This window comes from Labeo rohita, chromosome 11 (genome assembly GCF_022985175.1).
Source record: "Labeo rohita strain BAU-BD-2019 chromosome 11, IGBB_LRoh.1.0, whole genome shotgun sequence".
NCBI classification, from domain to species: Eukaryota; Metazoa; Chordata; class Actinopteri; order Cypriniformes; family Cyprinidae; genus Labeo; species Labeo rohita.
This window is the reverse complement of record NC_066879.1, coordinates 5,607,686-5,624,967: the sequence shown is the minus strand read 5'-3', so window position 1 is coordinate 5,624,967 and position 17,282 is coordinate 5,607,686. Positions and strand designations below refer to the sequence as shown.

General features: G+C 35.3%; 1 protein-coding gene across 1 annotated transcript in view; it reads left to right on the top strand.

Annotated features, from left to right (window-relative positions):
* Positions 1-17,282, top strand: part of LOC127172910 (inactive N-acetylated-alpha-linked acidic dipeptidase-like protein 2) — a 302,371-nt gene that overhangs the window by 277,170 nt on the left and 7,919 nt on the right. The window contains 3 exon segments of the mRNA XM_051122434.1: positions 1,550-1,643; positions 10,953-11,110; positions 11,112-11,152. Of these exon segments, the coding sequence (XP_050978391.1) occupies positions 1,550-1,643; positions 10,953-11,110; positions 11,112-11,152 (293 nt within the window).

Sequence of the window (17,282 nt, the reverse complement as noted above, 5' to 3'; positions counted from 1 at the left end):
CATTGGATGAATGGATGAAGGAATGAATAGTTTTTCTGATTAAGTCACACGGTTATTGTACTTAACAAAATTTGTAATTTTTCCCTTGTGTCATTTGCCATCATCATTCTGTCGTATGGAATACAAAAGGAGTTGTAAATGGTATACTTTTTTTTTTTTTTTAATAAAAATTTGTCATGATCTGTTAAGTTTATATGGAAGCCAGCTTCCGCCACTGAATAAAAAAACAAACAAACAAACAAAAAAGGTAACTACGACTTTTTATCTCACAATTCTGACTTTTATTTTCTGGCAATTGCGAGTTTACATATCCCAATTTTATCACAGTTCTTGCTTTATAACATGGAATTGTCATGTCATTGTTATGGAATTAGGTCAGAATTGTGAGATATGAACTTGCAATTCTGAGAACGTATCAGTTTTCCCTCAAAACTGGACTTTATAATTTGCAAATGTGAGTTTGTATCTCACAGTTCTGAGAAGAAAAATGTCAGAATTGCGAGATATAAAATAGCAATTGTTAGGAAAAAAAAAGTCTAAATTGCAAGATAAAAACACATTTGTACTTTTTGACTTTTTTCTTGCAATTCTGACTTTTTTCTCCAAATTGTGAGATATAAACTTACATTTGCGAATTATAACGTCCAGTTTTGAGGAAAAACTGATACGTTCTCAGAATTGCAAGTTTATATCTCACAATTCTGAATTCTGAGAAAAAAAGTCAGAATTACAAAATGTAAACTCGCAATTGCCAGAAAAAAAGTCAGAATTGTGAGATAAATTGTGAAATTATATATATATATATATATATATATATATATCATGATGATTTTTTGATTATTTTTTATAATAATAAAAAAATCTGGCTTAGTAACTTGCAAATTACATGTTATAACGTCAGAACTGAGATATAAACTCTCAATTCTGAGAAAAAAGTTGGAATTTTGAGATAAAAAGTTGCAATAACATTTTTTTTTTTAAATTCAGTGGCAGAAAGAGGCTTCCATAAGTTAAGTCGCAATTTTACAGTACCTAAATAAATAAATAAATACATCTATCGGAATACAAAAATATAGTAAAAAAAGTAATATTGTAAAATATTTTAGTAGTAGTTTCCCATGAAATATTATCAATTTAAAACATTATTGCAATTTGCAATTTAAAATAACGTTTTCTATTTTAATCTATTTTAAAATGTAATTTATTTTTGTGATGCTTTGCCGTCACATAATCAGAAATCAAATGCGCTAATTTGCCGCTCAAAAAAAATGTATTATTATTAAGGTTGAAAACAGTTGTGCGTAAGAAATGTTTTTAAATATTTAATTTTAGTGGTAAAGTACAGACATTAATAATATATTGGTGATATTGGTGTTACCTTAGAGACATTATTAATGTGATTAAATATTTGTGATATCTGTGGTGCTTTAGAGTCAAAATGATTTTGCAGCAACATTGATAAAAACCTTGTTTTACATTATTCAGTAAACAAGGACCTGAAGTGACTTGGCAGAATGTTGATGGACATTTTTGTCTTTTGTTTATTTAGATCACAGCCGAGGCCATCCTGCGCCTCGCTACAGATCCTGTTCTTCCATTTTACCCTTTGGATATCGCTCTGGACGTTCAAAACAAACTCAAAGGTATGCAGCTTTGAAAAATTATTGTAAAACTACACAAAAAAAGTTGTTGTTTTCAATATATAATTCATATATAACAAAGAAACAGTATGTTAGCAGAACTTTTCCAGAAGTTTGTTTGAAGGCGTAACTCTGGGTCAGCTCTGTGTCAGCTCTGTGTCAGACCCCACTCCTCCCATAAAGATGATTTATGGAGAGATCCTCTGTTTGGGTGAACATATTGATCTTTCCATCACAGTTCAAAGGGCTGCTGAAAGAATGACCTTGATTTCTGCATTTGTAATATTCAGATTGGTGCGAGCCATTTCTCGGCTCAACCGGTGCTCAGATCAAATGGGATTATAAGATTCAGACTTGATTGGCCATCAGTCTGGCACTTTTCATAAAGAGCTTTAGCCTAGGTGGGGAACAAAAAGCGAGAAAATTCCCTCAAGAGGAAAACGCTTTATACTTTCTACTTCATCAGAGCCAAAGAAACCCAGGGGTAGTAATGAGCTTTTGACAGGCTTTTATTTCCAAATGTTCTCTACATTTTCAAAGACTTGCAGAATTGGATTTCAGAGATTCAAATAACATTAAATGATTATACGCTGGCTCGCAGGTATGCCCGTTTTTCACCTCTGCAGAGAGACATTGAGGGCTTCCCCTCTGAATCTGTTCTGGTTCTCTGCTGGAGCGATGCGCCTTTGTGTTTAAATATTCATGGACACAGAGAAGAGGACAGGTGAGAAATGTAATTGCCACATAATCCTGCCACATGAAGACAGACTGCAAAGCCCTTAATGTCGTGCAGTATTGATATTTCATCAGACACGCACCAAACACTCGTGTCCGATCTTTTGTTTTACTGTCTCGGCTGCAGCGTGGCAGAAAGACTGAGGCATTGCACGCCTGAGAAAATCCCACAATGTCCACAGATGCCTTGTGAAGGCATTTTCACTCTTACTTTTTAGAGTGGAAAACATCCCAAATATTTTTTGATCCCACAGTTTTCACGTACTGCCGCTTCCAGCTGTTTCCTGACAGATATGCCATGATGTGAAGTCTGTTCTGTGTAATTTGGAGTAGAAGGAATGAAGTCTACTCCAAATGTCAGTGTTGAGTATAAACTTGTGATGTCAATGTTTTCAATAGCTTTGTCAGGTATAAACCACATGGCTAGAAGTGGCTAGAAGCATAACTGGAATTTCCTTGACCCAAAAATATAATGCACACGTGTGTAAGTATGTATGTATGTAGTTATTGATTGATTGATGCTTAAAAATATATATTTTATTTGAAATCGATACTTTCATTCAGCAAGGATGCATTCATTAAATTTGTCAAAAGTGACAGTAAAACATTTACAATCTTACAAAAGATTTATATTTCAAATAAAGATGCATTGCTATTCATCAAATAATCCTGGAACAAAATCATCAGCGTGTGTGTATGTGTGTGTATATATATATATATATATATATATATACACGCAGTGGCATGCGAAAGTTTGCAGAATCTTTGAAAATGTGAATAATTTTAACAAAATAAGAGAGATCATACAAAATGCATGTTATTTTTTATTTAGTAGTGTCCTGAGTAAGATATTTTAGATAAAAGATGTTTACATATAGTCCACAAGACTAAAAAATAGCTGAAAGTATTAAGGTAACCCCCTTCAAGAGTTCGGGAAGTTTATTTTGTGGTGAGTCCCTGAGCACTGTTCTTCAGAAAAATCCTCCCAAGTCCTGCAGATTCTTCAGTTTTCCAGCATCTTTTGCATATTTAAACCCTTTCCAGCAGTGACTGTATGATTTTGAGATCCATCTTTTCACACTAAGGACAATTGAGGGAGTCAAACACAACTTTCAGAAAAGGTTCAAAAAAGTTTTAAACATTCACTGACGCTCCAGAAGGAAACACAATACATTTAGAGCTGGGGGGGTGAAAACTTTTAAACAGTCCAAATTTTGCTTATTTTGTTAAAATATCTTCTTTTTTTTTCATTTAGTACTGGAAGCAACAGAAGATACTTGCATGTTTCCCAGAAGACAAATTAAGTGCAATTTACCTTAATCTTAAAATTTTTCACCCCCGGCTCTTAATGCATCATGTTTCCTTCTAGAGCATCATATATAGCAAATCAGCATATTAGAATGATTTCTAAAGGTAATAATGCTGAAAATTCAGCTAAAATATTTTAAAATATTTTTTGTAGTATTATTTTACAATATTACTGTTTGTACTGTATTTTAGATCAAATAAATACAGTCTTTGTAAGGATTAGAAACTTTAAAAACATTAATAAATCTTAATGACACCAAATTAAAGTAAAATTTTCCTCGTTTTACAATTATAGTAATAACAATATATAAACTACTACAAATAAAAGAATACTAACCCAAATATAGGAAATGTGCAATGACAAAAAGAGTTTAAACAATCAAATGATTAAAAGTCTTATATTTGACCTGTTTCCAGGTATCCAAGTCTGGACACTTGTTGACCAATTTTATTACCTACTACAGGTGTCCACATAAATAATAATAACAACTACAGCAATTTCAGTACAAACAGCACTGTGGTTTATTTTTATAGTGTATACACACGTATGGAGATAGAAGCAAGTAGATGATGGATGTTTGGTGGTTGGGACATTCTCTCTCTCTTCTCATGCTGTGTTATGGTAGGAGTTTCAGAGACATGAAATGACAGTATTCATGAGATATAATGAATCGAGTGAGATCAAAGAGTCATGGCTAATTGAAACCTTTGAGATCTTTTGTTCCCTTCTGATTCAGACAGCTCATTGATGTTCAGATTATCTTAGAGTGACTCAGCAGAGTGATGAATGAAGACTGCCAGACATCTGAAATCATACAAGTTACTTACTCTCGCTGGAAGATAACTTTATAGGGCAGTAAAACTGTGGTTGCCACTACAAAGTTAAGCTACAATCTTCTGAAAAAGCAACAACAAACTACTTAAAAAAGTCACTAACATTCGTGCAGTAAGGGAGTATTTTTGTGTATGTGTAACTATCAAAGTATTATAATTTGATCAGAGCAGCTTTCTTTGGCTTTAAAATGAAAAATAATGTGTTTCATAAGCTTTGAAGTGAAAAGAAATTAACTGTGTAGCAGAGGAGCTGCTTTCCCTTCTGTTCATCATGAAATGCAGAAATGCTGCAATACACAAACAGTCACAGACGTTGTTCAAATATCATCTGGAGTTATTTCACTCCACTAAATAACAATTAGTCTAATTGCGCTGTTTGTTATATTTTTTGTTGCTTTGATATAACTTCAAATTAGAAGTTGCTGGATATCATGTTGGATGTCTATTACAGTACATGATAAACAAAAGCAGGGATCTGATCATTTTTAGTAAAAAGGGATAGTTCATCCAAAAATGAAAATTCTGTCATTAATTACTCATTCTCATGTCATTCCAAACCTGTAAGAACAGAAATTACGATGTTTTTGATTTAATCCAAGCTTTCTGACCCTGCACTGTAAAAAAAAAAAACTACTTAAGACAGCTGTTTCAACTTTAAAAAGTAAGTGTTTGTGCTGCCTTAAAATTTTAAGATTAGTCAACATGTTAATATGTTGTACTGCATGAAAAAAAAAAATTGGATATTTGAGTTGAGTAAACATAAAATTTGAAGGCAGCACGAACACTTACTTTTTTAAGTTGAAACAGCTTTTTTTTTTAAGTTTTTTGTTTGTTTGTTTTGTTTTTTTTACAGTGTTCATAGACAGCAACGCAACTGACGTGTTCAAGGCCAAGAAAGATAGTAAGAACATCATTAAAATAGTCCATGGGATATAAAGATGCTGTCTAATTCCAGATATAAATGGCTGTAATTACCCATTCTATCCTCAGAAATCACAAAAACTTTCTATTTAAAAGGGGTGCTATTATGCTTTTTCACTTTCTGAATTTTAGTCAGTGTGTGGTGTGTATCTGTGGGCATCAAAAAAGATCTACAAAGTTACAAATCTCAAAGTCCACTCCAAAGGGAGATATTTAGTTTTAAAAAAAATCTACAATGAACGGCTTCTTTGGCCTACAGCATTTGTTTTCCGCATGCAATGATGTCACAACATGGTTCATTAGAATATCATTTAATTAAATCCCGCCTACGGAAATTCAAATAGCGAATCGATGCGTTTTTGTAAGAAAAATATCCATATTTAAAACGTAAGATTCAGCAGTATGTCAGTCGCAACACACTGGGAGAGCTAACCAATCACAACACATTTCCTTTTTTTGGAAGGCGGGCCTTCATTAAACCCAGAGCTAATCAAGGCTTTAGTGCCAGGCTGGGAGAAATGTATTGTAATAATGTAAATTATGTGAAAAATAATGCATTTTTCGAACCACCAAGCATGAGAGCATGTTCTAGTACACCCCCAAAACAAAATCAAGACTTTGAAAAAGAGCATAATAGGACCCCTTTAATACAGATTTTTTGGAAATAGCATTAAGCCATTTGCTCACAAACAGATCCACTGCAATAAATGGGTGCCGTCGGAATGTTCAAACAGCTGATAAAAACATCACAGTAATCCACAAGTAGTCAACACAACTCCAGTTCATCAATTGATGTCTTGAAGAAAAACACTGTGTATTTGTAAGTAACAAATCCACGATTAAGACATTTCTAACTTCAAATCATTGCTTCTGACTTAAATACAAGTCTATAATCCATTAGTATGGTTTTGATTTTTTGATTTTGGTCAGAAACGAAGGTTTGAAGTTGAAAGACCTTAATAATGGATTTGTTTCATACAGACATTTCACAAACATTCATAGATTGGAGTCTTGTGAATTACTTTGGATTTATGTAGTGTTTTTATCAGCTGTTTGAACACTCATTCTGACGGCACCGATTCACTGCAGAGAATCCATTGGTGAGCATTTGATCTAATGCTACGTTTCTTTAAATCTGTTCTGATGAAGAAACACACTCATCTACATCTAGCTAGTGGACAGCCTAATGGTGAGTCAATTTTTAGCAAATCCCCAATTAGCTGACAGCCTGCTGTGCTTCAGCCGTGCAATGGTTTGCACAGTAAAATCCTTTCTGAAAAAGTTGTCTTTGAGTTCATCTCGTTTAAATCCCCACTGCTACTGCCATACAGACACATGTCTTTTGGGGTGTTGCATCATGTCTCACACTGCTGTTTTACGCTTTTGCCACAAGCATTGCAATTCTAAAGTGTGTCAATACATAGTCAAACTTTTAAAAAACAAATCTTGAGAACACTGCCCTCACATTCCTGTGTACTTCGTCTAGCTGTTTGTAAACGGGCACAAAAGAAACGTGTTTGTAGTATGCACACACACACAAATATATAGATATTGACATTATGTCAAATAATGTTATATCAAACGTGTTCATTTCATGCTCTTGTAGTGTAGTGTGATATTACTGTAGTTCCTTTCCCACGTCTCTCTTGTCTGAAGTCTTTGGCACAAACACAGGAACATTGGATTGATATGCATGTGATATGCTAGTTTTTCGTCGATTGTGAAATTGTAAACTTCTGGTTTGTGACAGTTTCACTGGGTCTGCTGTCTGTGTTACAGTGAGTGATGAGTTACAGCGATACTACTGCAGAAAGTACTTTTTATTCTGTAGAGAGAGAGACAGAAAGAAGAAGACAGTGTGTGTTGAAGTTTGTATAAACTTTTTTTTCTCTCTGTTTACTTAAAAGTTTTGCATATCTTCCAAAGAATCAAAATAAGCGCATATTCTCCGATGATACCTAGCACTCAGGGGGTGTTAAGCCTTTTTTTGGGGCTGCAAGCAAAGTTGGCATTTGAGCTGCTAGAAATGCCTAGAGGAAATTACACTGGAAATCATCATTGTTGAGTCAGATTTTAAACTTTGTGAAAACCCTGTGGAATTTGATTTTCTAGAATTTGATTTAACAGATTGATCCATTGTTGAACTTTATTTAACACATGAATTAAGATACCACGTTGTAACTACATTCTAAAGCAGTATCACATCAAGCTCAGTGAAAGAAAGAAAAAAAAAAAGAAACCCTGCGATGACAGACAAGGCAGGAAAAGTTGGTAATATGGAAGGAAATTTGTTTAATTCAATATTGAAATTATTGCTACAAAAAAATATTTCAAAAACTATTGGTGTTCTGTAATTTTAGCCTTGTGGAACACTTTAGTACACTATTGTGCACTTAAGTACACTATATATATATGTATGTATATAATCTGAGGGTGCAAAAAAATCACCTTTATAGTTGTCCAGTTGAAGTTCTTAATAATGCATATTATTAATCAAAACTTAAATTGTGATATATTTACGGTATATTTACATGATCTTTACTTAATATTCTAATGATTTTTAGCATAAAAGAAAAATCTAGAATTTTGATCCATACAATGTATTTTTGGCTATTGCTACAAATATACCTGTGTATATAAATACACATAAATATACAAATATACATGTGTAAATGTACATGTGTAAATTTGTAATAAAATCAAAAATATAAATATAAAATATATTAACTTTTTTAAAGAAATGTATTTTAAAGGAAAAATTTGAATTTGACATTATTAATTCACCCTAAATGTGTACTCTTAGACAGAATTTAGTCATAAATATTACATTATACTGCATGTAGATTTTATATCTGTCTATCTATCTATCTATCTATCTGTTACATTCATGTCTGTTTATGTCTTTGGTTTCTCCCTTTGTCTCCCCCCCGTCGATCTGTCTGCTTTGGTTTTATCCTCGTTAGCGTCATCCCCTTCACCTGTTTGCAACAATTAGTTAACCTTTATAAGCCTGTTTGTATCTTGAGTTCCCTGTCGGTCTTTATTGTTGGTTTATTGTTTCTACGTGTGTGGATATTCCTGCCTGTTCCTGCTTGTGCTACCTGAAGATTATATTAAATATTGTTGCTTGTTATCTCGTCTCTCGTCTCGTTCCGTCCAGCACGCAGCGACTGCGTAACACTATCTATCTATCTATCTATCTATCTATCTATCTATCTGTCTATTTATACAGAGCCTTGCAAACATATTCAGACCCCTGACCAATTCTCTCATATTATGAAATGAAATTATCTAAAATTTAATTCTGATGGATATTTTGTTTGAAAACACTAAAAGCTCAAAATCAATTACTTAATGTGGCATTGTGTTTTTGTTAGAAAATATTTTTAGGGAAAAAAAACTACTTGGTTGCATAAGTAGTCAGCATATTAATATTTGGTTTAGCCATCTTTTGCAGCAATAACTGTTTTAACAAAATTGTTTTAGTGAATGCCTCTCCTGTGTGAATATGTGTGAAACTTAGCAAAATGGTGACAACTAGCCTGTTAAAATGCACACCCACCCGTCACAGGCCTGGCATTATCTTTGAGAGGTTGTACAGTTCTTAACAGCTCCTGCTCAACACATGACAGATGCATGCTTGAGTAAGCAAGTTGAAAGACAGCGGAAATTTTTAAATGTGTTCTTTTGAATTCAAGCCCTAAAACAAATGATCACCAACAATAGAGTGTTTATAAGTCATGCTGTACTGACACTATATACTATATTTGTAGTCACAACACATTTTTTAACACATGCCTTGTTAAAGTGGATAAATTGACTTATTTGTTAGCTTTTGTTTCCGGGCAGATGGAGGTATGCCAGGGTTGCATCTTTATTTAGCTCACAGATTTGGCGTTAAATACTATGCTGTTTAATTTTGAGGGGCAGTGCTCTGCTGGAGTTTTGAGGGTTGCACTTAAGCTGTCAAAACAGTTGCTGCTAACAACAAGTGAAGCCGAGTGCAGAGCCGAGGGGTGCGTCTGAGACGATTAGGGCCATGAGGATGAAGTGAAATTAGATAAAAGCTGCTTTGAGTGACAGGTAGGTGTGGTTAATAGCGACTCCAGTGCATTAAGCCCAATTTGGCCATCTGTGTTATACTACCTAAAAATGACAAGAATTATGACGCACAATGCCTGGAGCAATTGTGCCAAACTTAATGTTAAATAGATAGTTCACCCAAAAAATGAAAATTCTGTCATTAAAGGAGAACTCCACTTTCAGAATGAAAATTTACAGATAATTTACTCACCCCCTTGTCATTCAAAATGTTCATGTCTTTCTTTCTTCAGTCAGTAAGAAATGATGTTTCTTGAGGAAAACATTTCAGGTATTTTCTCCATATAGTGGACTTCAGTGGTGCCCCCAAGTTTGAACTTCCAAAATGTAGTTTAAATGCAGCTTCAAAGGGCTCTAAATGATCCTAGCCGAGGAAGAAGGGTCTTATCTAGCGAAACGATGTGTCATTTTTGAAACAAATTGACAATTCATATACTTTTTAAACCTCAAATGCTCATCTTGTCTCATCTCTGCGATGCGCATGCGTAGTCTGTGTAATCGGAGTCAAAACAGTTAGGGTATGTCGAAAAACTCCCATCTCGTTGTCTTCTTCAACGTCAAAATTGTCCTGCATCGCTGTTTTACCATTTTTTTTATAAAGGGCGTTCGATCTTCTTTGCATGTTCACTTTATAAACACTGGGTCGGTACATCTGCAGCAATGTAGGATGATTTTGAAGTTGGGGAAGAAAACGAGATGGGAGTTTTTTGACACACCCTAACTGTCTTGAACGTATTGAACCAGAAAAAAACTGAGTTCACGCATACTTAGACAAGATGAGCGTTTAACAAGGTTAAAAAGTATCGGTAAAATGACCAATTGTTTTGCTAGACAAGACCCTTCTTCCTAGGCTGGGATCATTTGAAGCTGCATTTAAACAGCATTTTGGAAGTTCAAACTTTGGGGCACCATAGAAGTCCATTATATGGAGATAATTCCTGAATTTTTTTTCCTCAAGAAACATAATTTCTTATCGACTGAAAAAAGAAAGACGAACATCTTGGATGACAAGAGGGTGAGTAAATTATCTGTAAATTTTTGTTCTGGAACTGAACTTCTCCTTCAGTTACTTACCACACAAAAATTATTCTCGTAGCTTTATAATATAAGGTTGAACCACTGATGTCATATAGACTATTTTATTGATGTCCTAGCTACCTTTCTGGGGACTTGAACATGGAAGTTGCGTTGCTGTTTATGCAGGGTCAAAAAGCTCTCAGATTTCATAAAAATATCTTAATTTGTGTTCCAAAGATGAACAAAGGTCTTGGGTAAGTACAGTAACTACAGTAACTATGGGTAACTACAGTCAGAATTGTCATTTTAGTGTGAACTATCCATTTAAGGTCAAAAATGAAAGTCATCAAATCAAGGTTATTGCTGTTAACCAAAAGATACATTTTTTTTTTTCAGATGACCCACTGAGGCGGCTGGACCTGCTGAGTGTGGCTGCATCTTTGAGGGACAACTCAGCCTTCTTTCAATCTGAGGTCATGCGTCCTGCCAATGACCCCAAAGAGAGAGATCCCGCCCACGTACGCATGCTCAACGATGTCCTTCGAGATCTTGAAAAAAAGCTTTCTTATCCCAAACCCACCTCCCGGCTTTTACAGGTAACTGCTTTACACCTGTGGCTTACAAGATTGCAAACATGGAAGAGTTTGATGAATCCATACGATTTTACAACATGAAGTCTTCCATGAAATGCATAATGTATTGTACAAGTTTCAAAGGAAGTGAAAAGAGGTGAAATATTTGGCAGAAACTTTGGTATACCTGAAAACAGAGCGGTGTTAATAATTGAGTGTTTGGGCTGAATGAAAGCAGAACAAAAAGTTTTTGTGAACCGATCAAAAAGTGGTACGTGCTAAACCTGCCAACGTTTTGTCAAATGACTTTAGGGAACACAAAAAAGTAGCAAATATTGCACAAAGATCTTTTTTTTTCAGAGGACTGGCTATCCTACTTTATTCCCCACATAGGTTTACCAAAAAGTTTGTGTCTTTACGATCTATGAGTGTGATAATTATTTAAAAACTTTAGGCATCTTGTACAATGCAGAGCATGATATAAAGATTTTTTTCCTTGTCTTCATCTTCAAAAGCCATATACATATGCATTAGCAGATGTTAAGCAATTTGCACTGAGAAGGTGTTTGCATTCAGACGAGGAACCAAACATGTTGGACAATATTTCCACTTCTCATAATAGATAGATACACTACCAGTCAAACATTTTCGAACAGTTCTTTTTTAAAGAAGTCTCTTCTGCTCACCAAGCCTGCATTTGATTTGATTCAAAGTACAGCAAAAACAGTAAAATTTTGAAATATTTTTACTATTCAAAATAACTGTTTTCTATTTGAATATATTTTTAAAATGTAATTTATTCCTGTGATTTTGAAGCTGAATTTATTGCATCATTACTCCAGTCACAAGATCCTTCAGAAATCATTCTAATATTCTGATTAGCTGCTCAGAAAACATCAATTTGATCAATTTAATATAAATGCAGGCTTGCGGAGCAGAAGAGAATTCTTTAAAAACATTAAAAATCTTACTGTTCAAAACCTTTTGACTGGTACTGTATATTAATGAACAAGTAATCTAGTGTTCTAATCATTATTTCCTCAAAATCTGCTATTTTGCAAGACTATATACTGTACGTGATATGACAGTTCATTTTAGAATTAAGAACAAAGGCTGTGTAAGCCAATGAGTATTAAGCTGTATTGTCAGTTGGAGTACAACAACTGCAGAGCCTTGCTTTGAAAACTGTGACCATACTGATATATTTTGGCATATTAAACTGCATTTCTAATCAGCCTGCACCTGGCAGTGCGGTGAACTGTTTATCTGAAATAACCCTAATGACTTAAAGAAAAGTTTTCTTGAAAGTTGTTTGGATGAACTATTCCAAAAACAACCCACTTGTGTTTTCATTGGGGAGTGAATGATGACATCACTTCCACATGGTCTACAGGGACAGATGCTGCTGAGAGACATGCTAATTTGCATCTCTGTCAAATTTTGTTACCCCAGACATAAGTGTCTGCAAGACTGCCTCATCTTGAAAATGAAACACTAAATAAATAAATAACCAAACAAATGCATAAATAAAATAAAACAATCTCCTTCCTCTCAGAGATGCAGTAATATCGAGCTACAGTGTAGAAATGCTCATTTCTTAGTGTGACAATTATATTGCATTTATAAAAAAGCTGTATTAGCTCTTTAGTTTATATTCAGATACAGTTTATAAAGAATTCCCTCCAGGTTCATAAAAAATGAATGATCATAAAGATTATTGGTTGTTCATAGTGAAACACCATAATTAGCATGAGATTATAGTAGAAGTCTATAGGAATTTATTAGCCTGTAGTCCCATGATACCCCTAAGGGGGATTTGTGGGTCGATGGACTGAAGTAACCATCATTTAACCATTGTGCTGATGTCATCAGCTTTTGCCATCAAAGAGAGCAGCACTAGGATTGCATGATCCAACAATGCAGGGCAATAAGTCAAGAGTATTTACGAATACAGTGGAGATCAAAATTAGAGAACAGTAAATAAACAGGCACTCAAATATGAAGGAATATTAGCTGTAGGTATACCACTGTTTGATGGTTTGAAAATAACCAAGGCATTTCAGCAAAAAAAAAACTGATTTTGTGGAAAATTAGAGGACAGTAAGCACTGTAGCAGGAAAGATTACAACTAACATGTTGGAGGGTTACAGCTGTCAGAAATTAGTTGGAAGTGTAGAGGCCCTTGCTTTGAATGACTTCAGCACATCTGCGGCTGCAGGACATCACTAGTTTCTCACACTGCTGGTGAGATCTTGGTCTTCCACTCTCTTCCACAATTTGGTAACTGTAGTGGGTTTCTTAGCCAAAGGCTGATTGGAAGATGCTTGCAGGAAAGGAACTGCATGTTGCTAAAGGAGGATCTAATAAACATTTGCATCCACCTGCCATGTATTTGTATAAGAGGTCCAATTCCTGCTGCAGAAGACATCCCTTAAACCATGACACTTCCTCCTCCACTATTTACTGCCTTCTGTATGCACTTGGGCTTCATTCTTCTTCCCTCGCTCTCATCACTAAATTGAACTTTGGACCAGTTCTGGTCTCTCCACACAACGTGCTGCTCAGCAAAGGTGAGCTTAGCCTTTTGATTCTTTATGCTGATGAGAGGATTTGAGTCCATCTTGAGTCCAACTTTCAGTCCATATAAACATGCCAAGATAGAATCTTACACTGTTCAGCGCTGGCATGCAATTCCGGCTGCAGTGCTGAACCGATTCCCCATTGATTCTCTGCATTATCTTATCATCTTACGTGGACGAACAGCCTTTCTGGGGGACTTGATGAATTAGTGTCATTGTAAACCTGCAATATTAGAAAAAAATCACAGATTTGGAATGACCAACTTCTCTTGAAATGGCTTAATAAGTCGTCCCTTTGTCCTTCATCGGGACAACCTCTTGTCGCAGGGTTTCAGTCACCTTAGAGCGGCCCACCATCTTGCAATCTCAGTGAAAATTGGAGAAATTCTGCCAGTTAAATAAGGATATAATTAAGAAAATTAGCACCTTTAAGCAAACCTGGAGGTATCTGTTAGCAGTGTTGGGCATGTTACTTTAAAAATGTAATTAGTTATAGTAACTAGTTACTTCTCACAATTAGTAACTGAGTAACTCATTAAAAAAAGTAACTAAATACCAGGGAAAGTAACTATTGTGATACTTTTTTTAAACAAAAATGTTCAAATATACCAAATAACTTGGATGTCCTCAATATTAAATATGTAAAATGAATGAAATGACACTAAATAGAATAAATTATTTAATGTTGCTGTGGAAGTTTAATGGTTAATGTGAAAGACACCTATTAAATGTAATAAATTACTGTAAATATTATCAACCGGACACCTTGGCAATAGAATCGGCATTAGAACTTTAGTAATTAGAATAACCATGTATGAATGCATATTTGTCATGTTGACTGAACTTAGGACTGGTGGTGGTGCTTAAGAGATTATTTGTCATTTAGTGTTTCTTTAAAAATAATAATATAATAATACCGATGAAAAAACAAAACTACGAATTCTACTACTAATAACAATATAAAACGCAGTAAGGTTTAATGAGCTGCTGGTTTCATGAATATTAATCACTCTAATTCTACTCCTGTTAAAAAACTTCAAAGAGGTCTAAGCAGTGACCTTGACATTTAGGAAATAATAGGTTGTTCTCTAATTTTGATCTCCACTGTGCATCTAAGGTTAGCAAATTAAATGAACAAACTGTGTCTTTCTTTAAATCCAATATTCCTGGTTGTTCCTTTTAACAAAAGTTATGATTAGGTTGCTTGAAAATGCAAAGAGTGAACAAAGGGTCAAGCACAATATTAAGAAGTGCAGGCCTGTATTACTGAGTTAATTGTTTGTTCTCTGGAGACCTTCTCTCTGGAGATCTCAATACTGCAGGACTTTGGCCAGAATTATGTGGTAAAACACTATTGCAGGTACGCACACACTCATCATCTCACAGGGAATAGAAGTAAATCCCTCAGTCGACTGTGATTCACTCCTCAGCTCAACAGAATATAGTGCTGATCTTCAGCCAGTGTCCTAAAACGCTCCTTCTCAACCTGGATTTTCAGATGTGTGTGTGTTGTTGATAGGAACTGTGTTGCAACTTGATCCACAATGCAGTGGCCAGAAACACAGCATGCAATCAAAATGGACGTTCCGATTATTTCTCCTTTTTGTGTTTGGGTGAATGCTTTTGATCTTCCATCGATCCTTAAGGTCCACGACACACCCTTGGTGCTGCATTTCTGCTTTGACTTTTCTCATGACGCCACTGTCGGCGTCTGTTGGTTTTGCTAATCTGGACTGAAGGAGGTCCCTGTTATTATCAAAGCGACATGCAATTGTAATCAGCAGCAATCAGTGTGTCCTGGAGTGGTTTTTATTAAATTAACAGAAGAGGAAGCAAACGGATGAAGTGCGAGGAGACTCGTCAGGGTACCTGCTCATTATCTCTCTTTGGGTTCTGGCCTGTGAGAATTAACACCCTCTCACTGATCTTCACTGTTTCACCCCCTGTGTTTTATACACTTGTGTCTCTGTTTACTAATCAGTTTTACCCAGCGAACTGAAATGCTGCAAACCTTATGACTTGCTTTCTTCTGTGGAACACAAAAGGAGATGTTTAGCAGAATGTTCATGCTGTTCTTTTCCACACAATGACAGTGAAACGTGACTAAAGGCCGTCAAGCTTCAGAAGAATAATCCAAGCTTTATAATGGCAGCTAATGGCTTATGAGATTTTTAAGTCCGATAAAGTGCATCCACCCATCCTAAAAAGTACTCCACATGGCTCTGAGGGTTAATATATGTCTTATATTAAGCACATATTCAAATGACGCAATTGATATTAGAAAGCTACTGCCTAAATTTTGTTAGCTTCCTCATGCAAAGCTATAATATGGCTTCAGGATACTTAGATTCAAGCACACTGGTTGTTGTTATTGTATTTTATGGTTTTTAGAACTTGTCCAGTCCATGGGCATCCTTTTTATTTCATCAGTGCCAAAAAATAAATTCATATGGGTTTGAAACGTCATGTGCGCAAGTGAATCATGACAAAAGTGTCACTTTTCCAGTCAATAATCTCTTTAAACGGAGTCTTTTGTTAGCTTTTTGTTGTGTCATTATTGAATGTGCTCGTCAAAAGTAAGTGTTTCTCAAGCGGTCGGGCTTCAGGTAAGAGTTTGACCTCAGTGGCTGAAAGAATAGCGCTCACAGACACTCTGGAGGGTTGGCTTCTGCAGATAAAACAAACGCCAATATTCAGTAGACATGGAACAGATGATATCTGGACCCACGTAGGGGACTCCGCTGCGTACGCTAAACTCGATTTGTAGCTGCTGTGCAGGAGAACTCTTTCTCCATTAAAAACAAAGTATGTGGTGTTACCAGGGAGCCCAGATCAATATCTCAAAGATTTCATGGAGAGTTATATAAAAAGACCTCCAGCAACAGTTGGTGTAAAAAAGATACGACTGAAATTGTAAAAAAGCGGCTTGGAAAGTGAACAACCTGCACTACTTATTATTGTGGATCTGTAGTTTATTAGGTTTTATGTTGTGTCTAAAGATCTGGATTGTGGAATTTGTGCTTTTGGCGAAGGTTTTTTAACTTTGTAATGTAACGTGGAAAACCTGTAAAACTGGTAGTTTGTCTTTGCCTTGTCTATTCAAGGGAACAAAGAAGGAAGGCGATGTACAGTAAATTGCAGCTCTTCACATAGAACTGTAGTCCCTTGTGAAAAAGGAAATACACTTTAACTTACTCTTTCCCTGCCATTGACAAGTTTTTACAGCAATCCGCATTCTAGGTGTATTACGGTAGAGAAAGCCCTGGCGCATTACGCATACAAGACGATCGGCATCAATAGAAGGATCAGAGAAAATGTAGATCATATCACATATAATAATGAAGAGGTATACATCTAAACAGACACTGGAGGTGTTGATGAACTCGAACTCCGATCACTCATGTTTTAACCATTTTGAATCTGATCAGGACGATGTAGTCAGTGAGGGAAATGCCTTTATAGACACTTATAGTTGTGTCGTAGATAGAACGATAACCCGTCGATTTGGATATGTATATGTATGTATGCTTGTGCGTTATCTATATATGTATATAAATATTCTGAGGGCCATTAAA